Raw genomic sequence first — 22,289 nt, forward strand, 5'->3', positions numbered from 1 at the left:
TCTACCACCGGAGCAAGAGTAAGGATCCAACATGAACGCCAACTTGGCAGCAAGTACTATTCAACAAACATGCAACAATTTAACACACATTGTTTATATGATTTGGAGTTTATATTCCAGTCGAAAAGCATAACTTCATATGAGATTCTCACTGACCTGTATGCATTCATTCAACGAGTCCAACATGCTCGCACAGATTTCTACCTCAGGCTCCTGCAAAACCAGTCACAGTTTCGAAGAATATACATCAGTAGTCCAAAATGAAGCTTGGATACTATCAGCTATCAGGTAGATAACACAATAATGAAATTTAAAACATTGACTAGCAATAAATATTCAGATAACCTTATGTAATGCTTCAACCAAAGCTGGAATTATGTAGTCAGACAACTGCTTAACATAGGACTCATCACGACCTTGCGCTTGGCCCTTCTCTACAGCTAACTTAGCCGAACGTAATAGTTCCGGCATGGCTGGGCAATAAAAGATGAATTAGGTCAGGAACCTACGTAAATATCAAATCCATATACCCATGAAAGAATATGCCTGAAATTGAAATCTAATAATACCTGAAACAGCAGCCTTCCTGACTTCTTCATGGAAATAAAATTTGAGAAGCGGAACTAAAGTAGGGGCAACCTGTGCAGTTTGTGAATCATGCATGATTGATGTCATTTCTTTTAAGTCCAACATGGAAGGAACATATGTATTACGATAGTAACCAACCTGATCAATCCAAGGATAGAACCCTTCCTTTAGCTCATCAGCATAACAACATAGCATGTTACAAGCTGTAGCTTTCTCCTCCAAGACACTAGTCTTGATCCCTATCCTTTTATCCCCAAGAGTAATCGTTTCAATACTGCATTAAACAGAGACCTTAAATAAAAGTGCAAATCATAAACCCTAGAGCAACAACAATATTAAACAAAACCATCATCTTGCAAAAGCAGTCAGTTGTCACAATGGGATTTAGCATGGGAAAATAAGGCAGGAAGAACACAGTGGAACCAACCGCAAAGGTGTCTTGAACTTGTAGCCACGATATATATATATATATATAAGAGTAAGTAACCACGAATTATTTTTTCAAAGAGTATCTTGCTACTTGTAGCCACGAAAATAGAAGGGAAATAAATACAGTTACATTTTTCTATTAACATCAAGGTCAAGCTGAGCCTCTAAGTAACATATGCTGCCCCACGATTCTCCTCGAAAATTTAGTGGGCCCTGATAAAAGTCTGATCTATCTATGGACCCCATGAGTGGTCGATCAATTCTTGGAACCCACAAGCCACAAATACATAGAGTACACTATTTAATTAGTTCGTAAAGTTAGTCATGACTTGTAGAACAAGCTTCCCGTTAGCATGTTCATCACTTATTTAGTGACTTTTCAAATATCAAGCAATGCCGGAATGGCATGAAATTGAATGTGCTTAAAAGCCTATGGAGTTGGCTTTCAAACGAGACCAAGATCATTAAAATGTAATATCATTTCAGGAAAGTTATAGCCAGGGTTTAGGGATATTTTAATCATTTTTCATAGTTTATTGGAATGGGTGGTTAGGATTAGGAGTAATGATGATTAGAATGATATAGGGTTTCTTTCTCTATGGAAATGCATATAAATACGTAAAGACTTTTACATATCGGTCCCAGCTAATACAATTTTCAAAAAAAAAAAAAAAACAAGTTAATCAGCCACCCCCAAAACTCACACTATGTCGACCAATTCAGCCAAACAAGCCAATACATAATGTCAATACTTGTGAGACTTACTTGTCATCTTCTCTTTGTTATTTGTGGCATTTTTCGCTTAGAGAAAGGGGGTGAAAGGGGTTTCTCTCACTTGTAGAGTTCCAAACATGTATTATATATGGTACTGGTAGTCTTCGAAAAAATACTTGTAGTATGTATCTTATATGGGTTTTATTCTGACATTCAAATGCACAATATTTTTGCATTAATTGATTTGGAACTACTAAAAACCTTAGAACTCTAAAATAATCCTACTCGTGACGATGATGATAATGTCCATGAGCCCACTCACTCAATCTTTGATGTGGCATTTAGTATCATGGACTGTTCGTATACATACCAACTTATATCTTTAATGTGATTCATTTAATGATTTGTACTCTACAGTGCAATCACTAGCCAGTAGCCATAGACTGGCAATAGTTGTACTCTCATACACTTGTATGCTTGTAGTAGTACTAGTATATATACAATAACCAGTGTTTTCACAATTGCACACCAATGCATATCATTTATGCATTGATTGATTTACAAACTACCAAGTGCCTAAAAATCTCTAAAAATGAAATATGGTCACTGAAAGTACAAACTCAACATTAAAAATTGGACAGCCATGCTAAGAGAGGCCATACTACGAATGGCCTGATACATGGCTTAGAAAAACACACAAAACACAATGAATCTAGAGAGGACTATTTCCATTTTTATGGTTTATTTGACATTTTTCAGATATGCCAAGTCAGCCTATGTGCACTGATATGTATCTGCTTTTTAGCCAACCAATAGGGCTACCACAATTTTCAGAGAACATATCATCATTCTAAAACTCCATGACATTTCCATAGAGAAGAAGTGGTTACAGGCAAAAAGTCCAGAACCTGTTATTGATTTTGCTGGAAATGTGTACATAGGTACATATTTCCAATTGGATGGGGCACATTTTGCTTCTCTCTAGCATGCGAAGCGGAAAAAAATCTATGAACAATCAGCAACCAGAATTCATTCGGAGAACAAATTTATTTCTGAAATGACATTAGCAACTCAAAAAGGTCAAGAACTTCTGGTAATATTAGCAACAACTTAATTCAATTGCTTCAAAGTAGCATATTAACTACACAAATAAGGAAAAAGTAAACGTTGCAGAAATTCATTAGAAAAGAATGAGATGTTTGACTATAATCTGGAGAGCATGATGACTTCAAGATGAAATTTCATGATCAGGCTTTCCAGACTGTCATGCAATTTCTTAAAGTTCACAATAGGTCGGCAGGGAAGCAAAGAGGAAGTCTATTCCTTCCAGCATTTCTCTTGCAACTTGTTTGAGTAAATCATAAGAAAGATCTAACATCCTTCATTTTCAGAAATGTTCATCAAACATTGGCTGCACTGAAAAACAATTATTACTTTCAAAATAAAGCCAAACCTTTCATCATCCGACTCATCTATATCCTCATCTGAATCAGCAGATGTAATGGTCACGTCTGGTTTAAGCTGAGCAGACTGGAGCAACGGGGGCATCACAACACTCATGTAAGGGAGGAAATCCTGCCCTAGACACTTGCAGAGTCTGGCCCATGCCTACAACACATATCCAGACATTCAACAAAGGAACCGACTAGAGCAAAGTGGAGACATGGTCCTCTGATCTAGTTTAGGACAAGTTTGGTAAAAACGTACTTGTAGCATGTAGCTTGTTGTTGGGTCATCTGCCTCCGTGGGAGAACCTTGCAATGTCATAAGGACTTCCATAACCTAGCATGATAACAAACAGCCATGCCTAACGGTTCATGCAATCATCCCAATAAAATGTGCAAAAAATAACCGTCAGCACTAAACAAATGAAAACCAAGACCTATTAAAGTTTAACTGACTACCCAAAGGGGAAAATTGAATAAACGATGAAAAGTTTATTAAAAAATAGAAGAAAAAAATACCGTCCTAGAGCAGAGCTAATGTCTACAGAAGGGTATAGAACCGCCAGTTCCTTCACATTATATCTCACATAATAATATATCCAGTATATGATTCACAATAAACAACACATTTTCAAAAAACTGAGACCTAAAGAAACAGAAACTAGAACACATCAACCAAGATTACCTGTTTGGCATCATCCCGGAACTTCTCCTTCCCCACAGCCATTCCAACCAAACTAATGCATTCCATCGATTTGGCACGAAGCATGCGATTAGACTTATCAGTTGCCTTCACTAAGATAACTTTGAGGTAAGGCATGACAGCATCATAGTACTTCTGGAAGTGTTCCTGCAAATTTCAGATGAAGTACCAAGCCATTTCTTAAAAAAAGATTACTAAATAGCATGCGCAAGTGGAAAACATTTTAAAAGAAAAAAAAAAAAAACATTAAAGCCCCATAATGCTAAAGCTGCAACTGATGAAGAACCTGAGATGAATCTGCAACTGATGCTAAAGCTGTTAAAGCTCCCTCTTGCACCATCTGTTTCCCATTCTGTATTCAACCAACAGGAGCAAAAACTACAAACCATCACCAACCCTCGTCCCTTTCCAGAAAAAGAGAAGGTGACAAGTACACATAAATACAAAACAAATCTCTCTCAAAAAAAAATACAAAACATGTATACCTGTAGGAGTACAAGCAATTTGTTCACTATCCCATCCAAGTAAGGTGTTAAGATATCTGGAGTGCAGTTTTCACTGAAGTTGAGAACTGCTGAAGCAGCATGTGCCTGAAGAATAAGAAAGATGTACATGAAGAAAAAAGAGAGAGAGAGAGAGAGCGAGAAAATCTTCCTTGTAGAGGTTGAAAAGGACACGAAGGAATGTTCCTTGTAGATTGAAAAGAATAACTTCAACCAAAAACATTTCTCGTATGGTGAAAGAACTGGAAACATGTTGAAGTAATATGACCTGTCCACAGGTAAATGAAAGGATATACTGAGTGATAGGACTGAGAAACATATTTTTTCAGGAGACAAAGTGTTTGGAAGGTCACAATGCTTAAAAAATGCATGAGACAAACTAGAAAGTCCACAGTATAGTTTTAGCATAAAATGCTGGCTCAACAAATTTACAATCTAGAAATGCATTTTTACAACATAGCAAAATGCTAATAATTAGATGCAGGTTTGGCACAAAATAGGGGCCCTTGTCAACATCGCCATGATGCGCCTAACCTTAGCTGCTATCCTAAGATTAGATAATCTTCACTTCAAAGTGCCACTCTTCAAGCTCATGCTTGGTAGAAGGAATCTTTTTTTTTAATCTGAGCTTCAAGGCACTGCATCACCATAAGGCAGCAGTAGAGAGCCTCAATTGTGGGTCACACATCAGAAGATCCAGTACACTGACCAACTCACCTCACAAGCTGGGTGTTTGGTAGGAGGCATCTTCTACGCGAGGTGCTGTTCTTGCTCCAGAATCTCCTTCCCATTCCTACTCCCACTTCCAGATCTATTGAAATTACTGCAATCATTTTTTTTCTCCTGATGGCTTGCTGCTGACCATCATTGCTACCTGAATTTTCTGAAAGTAACCACTTTTTCACAAAGTCATGCTCGCAAGCAAATCCACTCTGCTTCAAGGCACTACATCGTCATGAGGCACTGGAGACGAGAGAGAGTCGATTCCAGGTCATGCCTTAGGTGAGCGGATTGATGCAAGCTGATCTGGGCCCACGATCCATGGGCCGGGCCCAAGACCATTGAGCCCAAGACCAACAGTTGGCCCATCAATAAAGAGGCCCAAGCCTCCTATTTAGGTTGCTAGCCTATTTAGATAGTTAGCTATCAAATCAATTTGCTAGCTACGAATAATCCATTAGTCAAATCCCTTTTATTTATTTTCCATATTTATAATAAGCCATTGGTTGTCAATGACATTATGAATTTTCCTTATATGTACGTTTTAAAGCTTATGTAAGGGTCTGCGATGAGAAGTGTCAAGGACCTTTGAAGTGAATCAAATTTTTGCAATTGCTACTCTCTATTTGTTTAACTTCTCGTGCTTAGATTAAAGGTGCCTACGCTCGGGCAGACCCTTCCCATCAGCCGGCTGCACCAGTTTGGTATCAGAGCGGGTTCCAACGGCTAGGTTGAAGTCCTTAATCAACAACAATCTCAATATTATTGTTTTTGGGTTCTTTAATCATAAAATTCTACCTATTTTTCTTTATTTACTTCATTGCATCTATTCCTCCTACCTCCATTCACTTTTTTCTTTTATTTTACAAAACCCATAAGTCCAATTTACAATGGGAGACCCTAATGAAATTTTTTCAGCCATCTACCTCCATAATCCAGCCCATTAAAACCCTCAAAAAGCCCTATTACGATAGAAGCAAAAATAAATAAATAAAATAAAATAAAATATCAGTCATATTCTGTTCATTACTTTCCGACATCACAATGTCTACCCATAGTGGTAACGTTTATTGAGAAAGGCTTGCCGATCAATAGCAAGACAATTGTATCACCGAGCTATTTACAAGGGTAGCCAGCCTGGAAACCACCGTTGACCAACAACGTGGAGAACAACATGGTGAACAACCTGATCCTATCGGAGATCCTGATGGTTATCCAAACCCACAAGGGTTTCAACCAGAACCTTCAGTGAATCAAAATGGCACGAGTCCTCGTCTATTTACGACTTCATGCAACAGCTCTTTGCAGAGAGAACCCATGACATCGTGATAGATCTGCCCAAGAAAGATGATATTACCAAGAAAATACAGGTTGAAGTTTTGGACTTCACAGGTCGTCTTGATACAAAGGCTTTTTTCAATTGGATTACAAGAGTGGCCTTTGTCAAGGTCAAGTTGAAGAGCCCAAAAAAAAATCTCGTGGCAAATCATTGACAGCAACAATCTTGCCATGGGTCATCCTGTTATCACCAAGTGGACTGACGTGAGTAGAGGTGGGCATCGGTCCGAATCGGAGCAGATTGGGTTCAACCCGATCAGATTCGAAATGGCAATGGTTTGACCCGAACTCGATCAAATCCGGAATCAAATCCGGGTCACCTGACCCGAACAGATCCGATACATGATTCACCTGACCCGAACCAAGTCCGACTCGGTCAAAGAAACCGAGTCAGATCGAGTTGGGTACGATTCGGATATGTGTGAATTTAATTTAACTTTTCATATAATGTGGTCCACTTCAACCTTTAATATATACTATTTTTTTGCTCAAGGCCTAAATTGATATGTCAAAATGGATGAACGGCTTAGATAAAACATATACATCAAGGTGGGCCCCACATGGCTCTGAAAAACTATCTGTTACTGTATTCATGTTTTTACCGAACATATATATTAACGTGCACTGCACGAAAGCACTCTGACTTTTTTTTTATACAGTGAGTGGGGACTTGCTGTAACGACCTTAGCAAGTTACATGGGTCTTATCATGAGGTATGTGTTATATCTAAACCGTCCATCCATTTGGCGAGCTCGTCATAAGGCTTACGATGAAAAATAAGACAAATCTAACTATCAAGTGAACCACACGAAATATTTAATGGTGAAAATCATTCGCTGTTGCTACTTGTGGTGTGGTCCAAATGATCTTTGGATATTAATAATTTTTTAGATCATACTCTACGATGATCTTTAAAAATATATGAACGGTGTAGATATAATAAATACATCACTGTGGGGCCCATGTAACTTTGATATCCTTTGAACCGTTCATACAACTTGGAGCTCGAGCGCCCATGTTTTTACTTAAAACCGCTTTCCAGCCCATTGTTTTGCTCGAAACTGCTATAGAGCTTGAATTGGAAACGGAACTAAGTAACTCAGTAGGCTCAGCGTACTGAGTAAACTCTTCGAGGTTCACCATGATTTATATATTTAATCCACTCCGCCCATCCATTTTACCTGATAATTTTAGTGCTAGAGACAAAATATGAATTATATCCGAAGCTTGAATTGACCACACTACAGGAAACAGTGTGAACTGAGCGTCCACCGTTGAAAATATTCTTGTGGGCCACAGAAGTTTTTTATCAAGCTTATATTTGTGTTTTCCTTTCATCCATGTCTGTAAGATCTTATGAACAGGTTGGATGGCAAGTAAACATCACTGTGGGGCACATAAAGGTTTCAACGGTGAAAAATCATTACTACCACTGTTTCCTGTGGTATGATACAGGTTTGGATATTCTTAAATTTTGGGTTAATCCCCTTAAATGAGCTGAAAAATCGTTATGGACGGTGTGGATTAAACACATACATTCACGGTGGGCCCAACTAAGTTTACTGAGTACGATAAGGTTACTCAATACGCAATCTGATTTCGCCTGAATTGCAGTTACGAGAAAAAATAATTCTCTAGTGGAGTGTGATGGATCATACACAGGCACTTAGAAATTGCAGATGTGTCATATGAGTAGTCCAATTAAACCTACCAAATTATTGTATATAGGGAAGATTTATTATGAACCAGAGATTAAGCTTATTTGATTATCTTACAAGGAATGGTGGAGACATTTGTGGGACGGTTATAAAATCTAACGGTCTTATTTCCACAAACAAGTTTTTACGGATCAGATGATAGGATTGTCCAACCAATCTGATCTCGGGTTTTCTCATGGAGGCAGTACGGTGCATGGTCTACTCAAATTTTTTAGTTAATATAAATCGAGTGAATAATTCTGAGTCCACGCGTATCAAGTGCCATACGTAGCCGAGTATCATATATGTAGAAAAGGTGCTAAGACCCATGTGACCCCACACGTCTGAGACACCTTCTTATTTATGGAGGATTGAAACCGTGCATGGCATATGGCCCATCCGAGCAACGAATAGCTTTGATTTGGAGAGGGATTGAATACCAACACTACCGGAGGGGACCGGCTGCTGGACAGTGCTCTGTGGGCCCCACCATGATGAAAGAAAGAAAAGAAATATGTTAGAAATCGCGTCGGGCAGTGGAGAGGAAGAAGAGAGCGTTGAAGAAGAAGAAGATGAGAATAGGGCAAGAGATTTAGGGGTATAAAAAAATATATTTATACTACTCGACTACCCGCTCCGGGTCGGGTCGGATCGGGTAGGGTCAGTCCGGGTCATTTCGGTTCGGGTTATCGGATCGGATCTGTCCGGATACACCATTATCCAACCTCGACCCGAAAAACGATCAGATCTGAACGGATAGACTCGATCAGACCTGATTTTGGCCGTCGGTTCTGTTCGGAACAGGTCGAGTCGGGTCAGATCGGGTCGGATCCATCGGATCGGGTCCAATATGCCCACCTCTAGACGTGAGGGAGAAGCTGGAAAGTAAGTATTTGCCTTCAAATTACATGGATACTCTTCTACAAAAGCTCCTTGCATTTAAACAGGGAACTTTATCGGTGAATGACTACACGGAATAGTTCAATGAGCTTTGTCTATTGTAAGCTTGCAAAGACAAACTGCAGAACAGCTAACCGCTATCGAGCAAGGTTACGCTAAGAGATACATTGCAAGACGGTTATATATGAATTCGTGTCAATTGATGATGTTCATCAGAAGGCTCGACAAGTTGAACAACAACTGCAGCAGCATGCTCTCCAACATTTTGGTTTTCCAGTTGGGGAACCTTCTTTGAAGAGTTCGGATCCGCATCCCAACTGGACTCCACCACAAGGCTACCGACCACCTCCCCACCATTTTCAGTCACGCCTACAAATGAAGGCTCCTCTTATAAGGCAACCTCAACCTTTGCAACGTCATTCGCCACAGAATTTGTACCAAAAGCAACCGGCGGTGCAGAGATATGAAATTAGGGGGCAAGGTCCTAATTTTAATTCGTCCCTTAGAAAGCAGGGCGTTGATTGCTACCGTTGCGAACAGATACGGCACTTTTCTAATGAGTGTCCGCAAGCCAAAACCTCCATTATTGTCAAAATGAGGACCCCTACTACCCGGACATCCATGAGTATTATGATGAGCACATTGAGTTGAAACAACCCTATGCAAAACCTGCATCACAGCCAGAGGACCCTCCTACTAAAATTGCAGTTGAAGCTGAGGATAAAGGCCCTGACTCTTATCATACGCCGCCTCATTACCACCACCGAAGACTGGAAACGACCATTGTTTTCCATACGCGGGTAAAATGCCAGGGCAGGTTATGTAACATGATCATTGATAGTGGCGATGCAATGAATATTGTATCTCAAGAGGTGATTGATAAGCTCAAGTTACCAATTGAAAGGCATCCAAAACCATATAACGTTGCGTGGGTCGACGACACTGCCATCCCCATGACTCGAAGGTATTTGGTATCATTTAAAATTGGTATATATGAGGATGATAGTTGGTGTGACATAATTCCGATGAATGTCATCCACATCCTTCTCGGTCAACCTTGGCTCTTTGACCGAAAGGTACAAAGCCACGGTGAAGCTAATACGCATACTTTCCTATGGCGAGGTCATCGTATCATTCTCCGCTTGTTGCAACCTACGTTACCTTCTTCATTTATGGCTTCATGATCGACATCATATGCTCTTTCAAACGCCCATGTTCTCACCATGCGGAAGTTCGAAGAAGAGAGCAAGAAGAAAGGCATAACGTTTGCTCTAGTCACAAAACATGTGCATGAATTTGTTGTTGACCAGGATGAGCCTATTCCTAATGAAGTCAAATCTATGTTGCATAACTTCCAAGATTTGGTTCTCAATGATCTACCTGAGGAGTTGCCTCCATTGCGGGATATTCAGCACGCTATAGATTAGGTTCTCGGAGCATCCTTACCCAATTTACCGGCATACCGGTTGAGTCCCGCCGAGCATGCCGTGTTGAAGTGTCGGGTTGACAAGTTGCTTAAAAAGGGCTACATCCAAGAGAGCATAAGCTCATGTGCGGTGCCAGCCCTCCTTACTCCTAGGAAAGATGAAAGTTAACGCATATATGAAGACGGTCGAGCTATTAATAAAATCACAATGAAATATTATTTCCCCATTCCTCGACTTGATGGTATGCTAGGCTTGATGCCAGGTGCTAGCGTCTTCTCCAAAATTGATATTCGCAGTGGATACCACCCAAGGTATCCCGTATCGGTATCGGTTGGCATAACTGTGCCCACAGATACCGATACAGATACGGGGGTGTATCGGCGATACGGGGGTGGAACGGCCCATAACGGTGCAATTTTATTTTTATTTTTTTGCCAAAAAAATATGAAAAAATATGGATTAAATCCGAAATATTCTAAGCATTCCAAATATGCATTCATTTAGAAATTGGAACATGTTTATGGTGGTGTAACGGTACACTCTTTGGTGAGAAGCTGTATCGGACTATCTGATGAATTTATGAACCAGACAACCTGGTATTGGTTATAAATATTTTATATTTAATTATCTAACTATATAATATCAATATGAATTAATTAGAATGAATCTAATACCAAAATATCTCATATTTGTAGGTATTGGTGTATTACATACCTTGTGACTTGTGTACATTTTATTTCAACATACAATCTAGGGACTTTTATGTCCAATTATATAATTCATATATCTAACAAATTAACATAATTTTTCCCAATAAATCTTAAGAAAAAAATTTGAAATTATATTCAAGTAAATAGTGTTGTCGATTTAGAGCTGATTTGGTGGACCATTTGATGCCCCAAATCAACGTTAAATTCATGCAATCTATTAGCACTTTATCTCACTAATGGATTGGTGGATATTTATTGAACAATGATGAATGAAAAATATCAAATGATCCTATTTCAGAAAAACAAGTGTTTGCAAATTAACGGTGAAAATCATTTAAATAATTTAATTTTGGAATTGACATGGCAACAATAGTGCCATAATTTAATCTATTAATTTTGAGTTAATGTATGCCTCATGGACAATTTTTACGGCCATGTACATAGGGCCCACCACGATGTATGTATTGTATATCCATGTTGTCCATCCTTTTTGCCAACTCATTTTAGGGCATGGTCCAAAAAATGAGGCAAATCCAAATCTTTGGTGGACCACACAGTAAGGATTGAATTCCCACAATTAAAACTTTTATTATTATTATTATTATATTTTTTTATTTTTAAGCTGCACTTTTGTTTTCCTTGATCCAAGTCCATGCAACCTTATCAGTAGTTTCGATGGTAAATAAACATTACAGTGGGCCATAATAAGTTTTTAACAGTGGGCATTCAATCCTATTGTGCGGTCCACTTGAGATTTGGATCTGCATCATTTTAGGGACCATGCCTTGAAATGATCAGGAAAAACTGATGGGTAGCATGGATACATAATACAACACATAAATCAAGGTGGGCCACATGCACTAAAACAATGCAAGTGCACCATAGGCATTCAATCCTATTGTGCGGTCCACTTGAGATCTGGATCCGCTTCATTTTAGGGACCATGCCTTGAAATGATCAGGAAAAACTGATGAGTGGCATGGATATATAATACAACACATAAATCAAGGTGGGCCACATGCACTAAAACAATGCAAGTGTACAGTGGGCCTTCAATCCTACTGTGCGGTCCACTTGAGATCTGGATCTGCTTCATTTTAGGGACCATACCTTGAAATGATCAGGAAAAACTGATGGGTGGCATGGATATATAATACAATACATAAATCAAGGTGAGCCACGTGCACTAAAATGGTGCAAGTGCACTAAGCGGCATGCGCCGCAAATCATTTTTAAAAAAAAAGGTGCGTGGCTGTTTTATAGCCACGCCACCCATTCATTTTTTTCGAGACCAAGAGAGAGGGAGAGAAATGAGATGGAAAAAGAAAAAAATGAAAGGGAAAGAAAGGGAAAATGAGAAAGAGGAAGAAAACGAGAGGGAAAGAAAGAGAAAACGAGAGAAGAAGGAGGAGGAGGAGGAGGAGGAGGAGCAGAAGAAGGAAAGAAAGGAAAAAAGGTATTTTTTTCCTTTCTTTCTTTTCTTCTTTTTTTTTTTCCATTTTCTTTAGGCTCGTAACAGCTGTTACGGGGCTTCGGGGGGTGCCCGTTTCGGCCCCGTATCGTATAACGGCCTGGGCTATTACCATTACGTATCGGCCGATACGGCCGTATCGTAACGGATACGGGACACCCTGATACCACCAGATTTGCATCCGACCTGGTGATGAATAGAAGACAACATTTAAGACGAAAGACAGCCTCTACGAGTGGCTAGTTATGTCATTCGATCTCACAAAAGCACCTGGTATTTTTATGCGCGTCATGGCCCAGTTGTTGCGCCATTTTTTTTGATAAGTTTGTCATTGTCTATTTTGACGACATTCTTATCTACAGTACATCAAGAAAGGAGCACCTTAATCACTTAAGTCTTATCTTCAGAGTCTTTCGCCACGAGCACTTCTACATCAACTTTAAAAAGTGTACCTTCATGAGTTCATCAGTGGTCTTCTTAGGGTACATTATCTCGTCGCAAGGTGTAGAGGTGAATCCTACCAAGGTGAAAGCCATTGTGGATTGGCCGACACCAACCACTATCTCTGAAGTCCATAGTTTTCATGGCCTCACTACATTTTACAAACATTTTGTGCGGAACTTCAGTAGCATCATGGCCTCAATCACCGATTGTATGAAATAAAAGGAGTTTCGATGGACAAGTGCGGAAACAAAAGCGTTTGATAAGATCAAACATAAGATGACCGAAGCTCCAGTCTTGCACCTTTCGGACTTTGAAAGGTATTTGAGGTGAGCTATGACACCTCTAAAATCAACATTGGTAGAGTTCTCGGTCAAGAGGGCCATCCAATAGCTTTCTTCAGCGAAAAGCTCTTTGATGCGAAGTAGCAGTACTCCACTTATGACTTGGAATTTTATATAATTGTGCATATCCTAAGGCATTCGCGTCACTATTTGGTTGGCAATGAGTTTGTCCTATATTCTGATCATGAAGCACTCAAGTATCTAAACTCTCAGTAGAAGATGAGTGCTCATCGTGTCAAGTGGAGCGCATACCTTCAGGAGCTTTCTTTTGTCATTCATCACAAGACTGGCAATGACAATCAGGTTGTTGATGCATTAAGTCGCTGCGTGCATCTGTTGGCATCGATGATGATCATTGTTCCGGGATTCGAAAAGATACGGCGTGAGTATGCTGACGACAAGAATTTCTAACGTATTTATATAGGCATTCTTAGAGGAGAGCATGCAAGAAACCCATATTTTAGCATTCATAATGGCTACTTATTGCAGGGAACACAACTTTGCCTACTCAATACATCCATCCGTGAGTATGTTGTGAGGGAGTTGCACGCCGATGGGTGTAGTGGACACTTGGGTCGTGATAAGACCCTAACTATTGTTGGGGATAGATACTTTTGGCCTCATATAAAATCAGATGTAGCAAAGATCTGCCAGTTTTGCAGGGTTTGCCAGCTTGTTAAGGGTCAAAAGAAAATTAGTGGATTGCATCAACCATTGTCGATCCCACATGCTCTATGGGAAGATCTCAGCATGGACTTCGTCTTGGGTTTTCCAAAGATAACTCGGAAAGTTAATTTAGTATTTGTAGTGGTTGATCAATTTTCAAAGATGGTTCATTTCATATCATGCTCAAATACAATAGACGCTCTCAAGATTGCTCAATCATTCTTTCAAGAGGTTATTCGTCTTCATGGGCTTCCAAAGTCAATTGTGCTTGATCGTGATACCAAGTTCGTGAGTTATTTCTGGAAAGCTCTTTAGGCAGCAACAAAAACCAAGCTACGGTTCTTTAGTGCCTACCACCCTCAGACTGATGATCAAACGGATGTGGTCAACCATAGTTTGGGTAAAGTTATTACGGTGTCTTTTCCATGATCATGTAGCTACGTGGGACCTAGTTATACCTATGGCTGAATTTTCTTATAATAACTCAATCAACATGTCCATAGGAATGTCACCTTTTGAAGCAGTAACTAGTATACAACCACGTCTTCCAGTTGATTTAGTTACTCTACCTATAGAGTTGAGACCAAGTGTAGAAGCTGATGACTTCATCAGCCATACGCAACAGGTGCATGACAACGTTTGACGCGATATCACCACAAGTAACGAAAGTTATAAGCAACAGGCAAACACAAGACATCGTTTTATTGAATTTGTCGAAGGTGACATGGTTATGGCTCATATTCATCTTAAACAATTGCCCCATGGTACCTCGAATAAGCTACATCCTCACAATGCAGGGCTGTTCAAAATCATAAAGAAGATTAGTGCCAATGCTTATGTTTTAGATCTCCCACCAGATTTACCTATCAGTCCTTTCAATGTGGAAATTCTTTTCATCTATCATGGGAACAATACTAACAATGGTATCAAAGAACGAGTCATCACACTTCAATCCGTTTTACCACCTACAAACACAATCGTTGATGTTCTCAATGATCAGATCATCTCCAGGCGCCAAGGTGGTTTACCAGAAGTTTCTCATCCATTGGCAAGGACAACCTCTCTCCGATGCTACATGGATCAACTGACTTTCAGCGTCTGAATCGTGACCTCTATGAGCAATATCAAGCCATTAGCTCACCGAAGTTGAGTTCTTTCAAGCGATGGACTCATGCAGCTTATTTAGGCCCACAATCCATGGGCCAGGCCCAAGACCATTAAGCCCAAGCCTAGCAGTTGGCCCATTAATAAAGAGGCCCAAGCCTCCTATTTAGGTGGTTAGCTAGCGAAATCAATTAGCTAGCTATAAATAGTACATTAGTCAAATCTCTTTTATTTATTTTCCATATTTGTAATAAGTCATTGATTGTCAATGACATTATGAATTTTCCTTATATGTATGTTTCAAAGCTTATATAAGGGCCTATGATGAGTAGTGTCAAGGACCTTTAATTTGAATCAAATTTCTGCAATTGTTCTCTATTTGTTTGAGTTCTCATGCTTAGATTGAAGGTGCCTACGCTTGGGCGGATCCTTCCCATCAGTCGGTTGTGCCACGGATACACTAACCAACTTCATCACGAGCTGGGAGTTTGGTAGGAGGAATCTTCTACGCAAGGTATTGTTCTTGCTCAAAAATCTCCGTCACATTCCTACTCCCACTTCCAGATCTCCCTTTAATGTTATTGTTGACTATCATCATTAATGTTATTGTTGACTATCATCACTACCTAAATTTTCTTAAGGTAACCACTTACTCACAAAGTCATGCTTGCAAGCAAATCTACTCGCTTGTCGCAACTAGGGTACAAGCCAAACATCGTCACTTCTAGAGCCATCATGTATGCAATGCTATGAGAACCAGCAACAGGACAAAAAAAAAAACCAGTAACGCAAGGGCATTTTCACACCAGTCTCGAGTGGGGCGACCTGTGGGATGCAGGGGCACACTCGGGGTGGACGGCCCGTGTAAGGCGGGTGGCTCGTGTGAAGCGGAACCCATGTAAAGTGGGGCCCACAAGGGGGGTTCGGCCGAGGTCCTAACCCATAGGATGTGAGGCCTAGACTATGAGAAAAAAGGATTGATTCACCATGCTCTATTAGTTCAAGCGTTTAAAGCAAGTGGTTAATTCTCCTACATCAAAGTGTATCAGAGTGGGAGGTCTCATGTTTGAGACTCCTCATCACAGGTGATTAATGCAGGAGCATTTTCACACTGAGCTCGAGTGGGGTGGCCTGTGGGATGCAGGGGCACACTCGGGGTGGGCGGCCCGTGTGAGGCGGGTGGCTTGTGTGAAGCGGAACCCATGTGAAGTGGGGCCCACGATGGGGGTTCGGCTGAGGTCTTAACTCATGGGATGTGGGGCCTGGGCTATGAGATAGAGGGATTGATTCGTCATGCTCTATCAATTCGAGCTTTTAGAGCAAAACTTCCTCATCATGCAAAACTCTAGCATCCGGACTCCAAAGACTATTGGGCCCAGATTGCCCTTAAGCCCGCAGGTCTCTATTAGAGATGGGGTCCAGTCAAGTATATACTCAAACAAGCAACTTTCCAACATGCTTTGCATGGGCCCCATCTCTGACAGAGAGGCCTAGAGACCAACCAAATCCGACCACGTCGCATCCGTCTCCCACTGTGTCCTAGTGGGGGTAGTACCCAATCCGCATCTACCAACAGCAGGGACAAGGGTAGCTTTAAACTGGCAGCAAGAAAGGAACCATGTGGTTGCCTTATAAGCCAAAAAAGGCCTAAGGCTAACATCATGCTGGCATCAGGGCTTAGGCATTAGTAATACATACGCATTGAATTGGTTTTCCAATCCTTTACAGATTTCAACACCCGAGGACTCCATACAGCTGTCACATGGGGATTTGTTAGGGGCTTGCTTAGGTTTTACTATGAATCTTTTAATAGCTTTTGGGTGGCTAAGATTTTGTCAAAGCAAAGGGCTGAGATTTAAAGTAGGGTTAAGGCTTGTTAAGGGTGATTAAAGAGTTTTACGAATCACTTTCTTCAGACATATATCAGGGCCATTAGACTTACTGCTGCATTTAACCTTAAGAAAACATAAGGGAAGATTTAAGGATTTGAGGATTGTGAACCCCAGTCTTCTCATGTTGAAGGTTCTTCTCTCATCTTGCTAGCTTCCAAGCTCATCTGACACATGTTAAACAGTTCTTCTAACTATTTAAAAATTGAGATGAATGCTGGAAGTTTACTTTTCAGTACTGAAATCTAGTCACTGGAAAATCCACTAGTTGTTGAAAATCATTTTCTTACTGCTGGAAATTGACCCCCACTTGATGGAAATTGCGAATAGTTGAATATTTAGTTAAACACTGATTTCATTGGATGTTTTGCAAATACTTCATTTTTTGTGTTGGCCATCAAAGTGGGCCCTACCCTAGATCATTGGAATTAAGTGACAATCATTGGGCCTCCTAAACCTAGATCAATCCCACATCAGCCAATGGCATCCAATCTGCACTCTCGACACGTCCTTGTTCGATATAGTTTTCAATGCAACTAAAAAAGAAATAGATGATGACCAGAAAATGTTCTATCAAGTATGAACCACATTGTCAGAAACCCACTTACCTGTACTCGAGGATTTTGGAAATCATCCATAGCTGAGCCTAATGCATGCAGCACCCGTTGATGATACTGAACTTGAAGGTCTGGCCCCAAATCAGTAGACAATTGCCCGATCGCATTAATAGCAGCCCAGCGCACACGAGGGTGGGGATCTTGGAACGAGTTCAAAACCATTGTCACCACTTGCTCCAGAATTTTTATCATCACCTGCATGGAATAAAAAGGAAATTAAATGAAAATGCAATTATAAAAGAAGCTTTCTTTTCCATTGGCTTGATGGATAGCATGTTCATCCCTTTTTTCTTGTTTCTTCTTTGCATTTGTTTTGTTATGGATAAAAAGGTATAAAAATAAATTATAAGAAGAAGAAGAAGAAGCCTTCAAGTTAGTTCATCCATCAGACACAAGGAAACAACAATTAGCATTTGCAGTCTACGGCCTAATTGGCATATGTAAAAACTTCATTAACTCAGCATTTCAACTGCAAAAAAAAAAAAAAATCAGCAAATATCCAATAGCATTCTAAAAGAACCTCCAAAATCAACTAGTACACACCCAAGGATCAAGCAACCAACTGCAATTAAGAACTGCAAAACCCTGAATTTGCAGGTGAATTGTGACAGAAGGGAGAACCAATGAAGAAGAAACTTTAACAATTGAATTGACTTAAGACACCCGCCAAGTATCAAATGTCAGTACACCATTGAATACGCATCAAAGCTTTTACACCCAATTTCCTGAAAATCAAATCTAAACCTAAGAATGTAGGATAAAATGAATCAAATAATAAGAACATAAATTAAAAGATACCATAACTTCTTAGAAGCTATGGAAATACAAAAAATAGCATAGAAATGCAAGATTGAACAGAACTATTTCCCATCCTTTAAATGTCAGATTCAGCTAAATTACAACATTATATGGCATTGCTTGGCGGTAATGAAAACTACAAGCATTTGAATTCAGATACCATAAAGTAACCAAGTCTCATAGCACACAACCTTTACCTGCAACTCCATTTTATCTCCCCTCCTATATGCATGAAAATGTATCAGGGGTGAGGAATGCTTAGGCAGATTAAAATAATCCATGAAAATGTAAATTCCATTCTTCAATAAAACATATGGTTCATATCGAATAAGATTTAAATTGAATAGGGAGCCTTCTTTGATTGGAATTCAATTTGAAATGAGGGACTTGAACTGTAAATTTACAAATTTAACTACAAAAGCTGGGTACCTTTGAGCATCCTTCTGCAATCTGAGCAAGGGTGATGAGTGCCGCATGATGCTTCTGCCACTCTGGCGCAGCCAAATACACCGGCAGCAACTCCGATGCAACCGGAATGATTGTATTCCCTCCCAACGAGATTGATAGCCTATCCAGGCACTCCTGCCCAACACTATAATTGCTCGACTCCCCAGCATCCTCATCCTCATTCTCTGCATTATGCCACGCCGGATCGTCCTCGATATCCAGCAGCATCTTCATCAAGATCGCGAACAGCCTCCCAATGAACTGCGGCAGCTTCCGCATCATCCCGGGAGCCCGTTCCCTCGCTTCAGCGAGTGTGATGACAAACTCAATAGCCAGGTGCCGGGTTCCCTCCTCGAGCCCGTCAGCCTCAGCAATCTGCAGCATGGACTGGATGACATCAACCAACTGGCGGCGGATGAACTTGGGCTCGGTCCCGGCGAGCTCAATCAGGAGCTCAAGTGCCTCCTGCGCGGTGGCCTCCTGCCCGGAATTGAGTGCCTCAGTGAGGGTCTGCATCATCGCAGGGAGGAGGTCCTGGAAGCGGTCACGGTCAGACGGAGACGAGAGGCACTGGATGAAATTGATGGCAGCACCAAGGGCGGCAATCCGGACATCTGGGGACGAGGAGGTGGACAGGCACTGGAGGAAGACGGAATGGAGGGTGGCAAGGTGCGGGATCAGGGTCTCAGCGGTGAATTGCGAGAGCTGGGCAAAGATCAGGAGGGCGGATTCCTGGAGTCGGACGGAGTCGGACGTGACGGACTGGAACATGAAGGGGAGGAGCTCCGGCCAGGCGTTGTCGGGGAGGAGGCTGGATGCGAGTTCGGAGACAGTGTCGCAGAGCTTCTTGGAGATGGATTTGGAATCCTCGCGATGGACCGACGAGAGGAGAAGGGATTTGATGGTCGATTGGGTGGGGCCCGATAGGCGGGGCCAGAGATAGGAGTCGTCGCGGGTGAGGAGCTTGCGGAGGAGGATGGCCGACATGGCGCGGAGCTCGACGTTCGGGGAGGAGTGCAGAAGGTCGGCGAGTTTTAGGGTGAGTCGGTCTGGGTGAGCCTGCTTAAGGTGGTTGAAGAGCGATTCGGCGCTCGATCGCTGGTCGTTGGCGGAGGACATGAGGTGGAAGATGAGGGTCTCGAAGGGAGCGGGATCATCTGCGAGGATTAGAGCGAGTTGGGATTGAGAGAACTGAGTCGAGTTCGAGTCCATGATTTCGAACGGAAGATGTGTTGCCTCTCTTTCTTGCTTTTGGGAGGAAATGGCGCTTCTGTCGAGAGGAAAGAAAGAAAGAAAGGAGGGAGAAAACGCAGAAAGGGGTTTTTGATTGGATGGGTTTTTTGAGTTAGGGTTAGGGTTAGGGTTGGGTTGGGTTGGGTTAGAGTTAAATGGATTGGATTAGTTAGTGGCATGATATTGTTACTCCCGGTCGTTACTCGCGGCACACGTGTGAGGCCGCAGATACGCTGGTCCCCGTATCCAAACCGGCGAATGATCACATACGTCCATTGCTGTGTAGGGCCCACCGTGGTATTGAGTATCACGCAGGCTCTCCATTATATTGGCTACCCAGTGCTAGGCTGATCAGTAACTTAGGTGGGCCACACAAGAAGTAAGTGGGACATTGGTGAGAAGGAACACCCCACGTAGAAACGTCCAGATGGAATGGTGGGTCCACTTTGTTGTTTATATTGCATCCCAGCCTTTCATCAGGTTGGCCTCAGCAGGAGGAGTGGACGAAAGTCAAGTTGTTACGCCTGAGGTGGGTCCTGTGCGAGTTTTGGATTGGGCATCGGGATGATTCTGGCCCTGTATGGTGACCATGTGTAGAGGCGCACCAGATGCACGAATGGGATTCGATGTAAACATCATGGGTGGGCCCCACGCATTTCAGATGCGTGATAATTACCATAGTTTGAACGCAGGTGATCTTCCCCATCTAAATCATTTTTTACGGAATTTACCAAAATAAATTTACTTTTAAATATTTTTTTTTATTACTACCGGCATATTAAAAGATTATTAAAACATCTTAAGCTCTTGAAATGTTTACCAAGACCTCCGTCGTCAACAGTGTTAACTTTCATGTATAATGACAGATTTTATGCAGAGAGCTCTTACTACATCAGCTTCTAGTGTATTTCAACAGACATAAATCGAGGGTACCTACTTCGGGAGTAATGAAATTACAAAAAATGTGCATGGTCCAAAGATCAATCGAGCCACGCCATGTATATCAAGAGGTTTTCAAGTGTAATATTCCATGATTTTCGCTGGTGTGCCCCCGTTAAGCCCTTTAGAGGACGGGTTGCAAACCATTTATGGTCTTAAAAATTACAAAATCACTATCCCTAAGATACTCTTTTTTTCCTTTGGAGTAGCAGCTTGCGTGCAATAGGGTGGAACCGTTTTTTATTTTTTTTTATTTTTTACGAGAATAACTTTGATTCTCTGTCGTAATACAATGAATGATATGCATTCATCTAAATTTTACTTTGACATTGTATATGTCAAGTACAGATCATCAAATTAAGCAATACATGGTATCCAATGCATGTGCATTATGAAATTGGAAATTGGTTTTATTTGACATTTTGACTGTTGAATTAGTGGACATTCAGGGCCCATTTGGATACCACCAAATAAGTTACATTTTCTACTTACAGTAATGGATAAGTAACCTATTTAAGATAAATGAGTTTCACTTATGATTAGTTATGTAAATTTTTTAACTTAAAAGTACTTAATCAATTTAGCTTTAAAAAAATTTATATTTTCTATTCTTCATGAGTTGTTGAAGAGAAACGTGAGAGAGTTATTTAATATATGTTGCTGATGCCACAAGTACGGTATCTTAATTTATATTTATTATGAAGATAAATATGTTTAATAAACTTCATACTTATCAATATCTCTTCTCTTCAATGTCTCCCATACTTCTCTTCACTGACATATGAAAAGTATAAAGGTCATAAAAAATAACTAAAGTGATGAAGGACTTTTGAGCACAAAACTTATTTATAACTATTTATAAGTCAAACTTATTTATCTGAAGTAAGTTACTTATATACTATTGTGAGTAAAAAAAGAACTTATTTAGTGGGATCTAAATACGACATTAATGTATTTTTTATTTTGAAAACTATTAAATGATTGGATTTTTTGCGGGTGTCAATGAACCATAAGTTAAGATTGCTTATGGCTCATTTGGCGGTTTATAAACAAAGGTACATGGGAAATGAAATCAAAAGTAAATAGATGGGAAGTAAATGGCTTTATTGAGTTGTGTTTGGATGTGAGTACATAAAGCGCATTTGAAAACCAAGTGTTCCACTTTA

The 22,289-nt window shown here is 40.6% G+C and overlaps 1 protein-coding gene across 2 annotated transcripts in view; it reads right to left on the bottom strand.

Moving 5' to 3' along the window:
* The window catches only part of LOC131222648 (uncharacterized), a 29,954-nt gene extending 9,663 nt beyond the window's left edge, over window positions 1–20,291 (bottom strand). Inside the window, exons 1-11 of one of the 2 annotated variants that reach the window (XM_058217797.1) lie at window positions 18,934–20,291; window positions 17,698–17,901; window positions 4,365–4,469; window positions 4,166–4,231; window positions 3,862–4,026; window positions 3,439–3,513; window positions 3,185–3,339; window positions 727–862; window positions 570–639; window positions 346–473; window positions 157–213 (exon numbers count right to left, since the gene is read on the bottom strand). In XM_058217797.1, the coding sequence (XP_058073780.1) occupies window positions 157–213; window positions 346–473; window positions 570–639; window positions 727–862; window positions 3,185–3,339; window positions 3,439–3,513; window positions 3,862–4,026; window positions 4,166–4,231; window positions 4,365–4,469; window positions 17,698–17,901; window positions 18,934–20,163 (2,391 nt within the window). In that variant the 5' untranslated portion in view covers window positions 20,164–20,291. The remainder of the gene's footprint in view (window positions 1–156; window positions 214–345; window positions 474–569; window positions 640–726; window positions 863–3,184; window positions 3,340–3,438; window positions 3,514–3,861; window positions 4,027–4,165; window positions 4,232–4,364; window positions 4,470–17,697; window positions 17,902–18,933) is intronic. The other variant, XM_058217798.1, reaches the window with a different exon arrangement.
* Window positions 20,292–22,289: the final 1,998 nt, after the last annotated feature.

The sequence above is a fragment of the Magnolia sinica genome, chromosome 13, assembly GCF_029962835.1.
Source record: "Magnolia sinica isolate HGM2019 chromosome 13, MsV1, whole genome shotgun sequence".
NCBI classification, from domain to species: domain Eukaryota; kingdom Viridiplantae; phylum Streptophyta; class Magnoliopsida; order Magnoliales; family Magnoliaceae; genus Magnolia; species Magnolia sinica.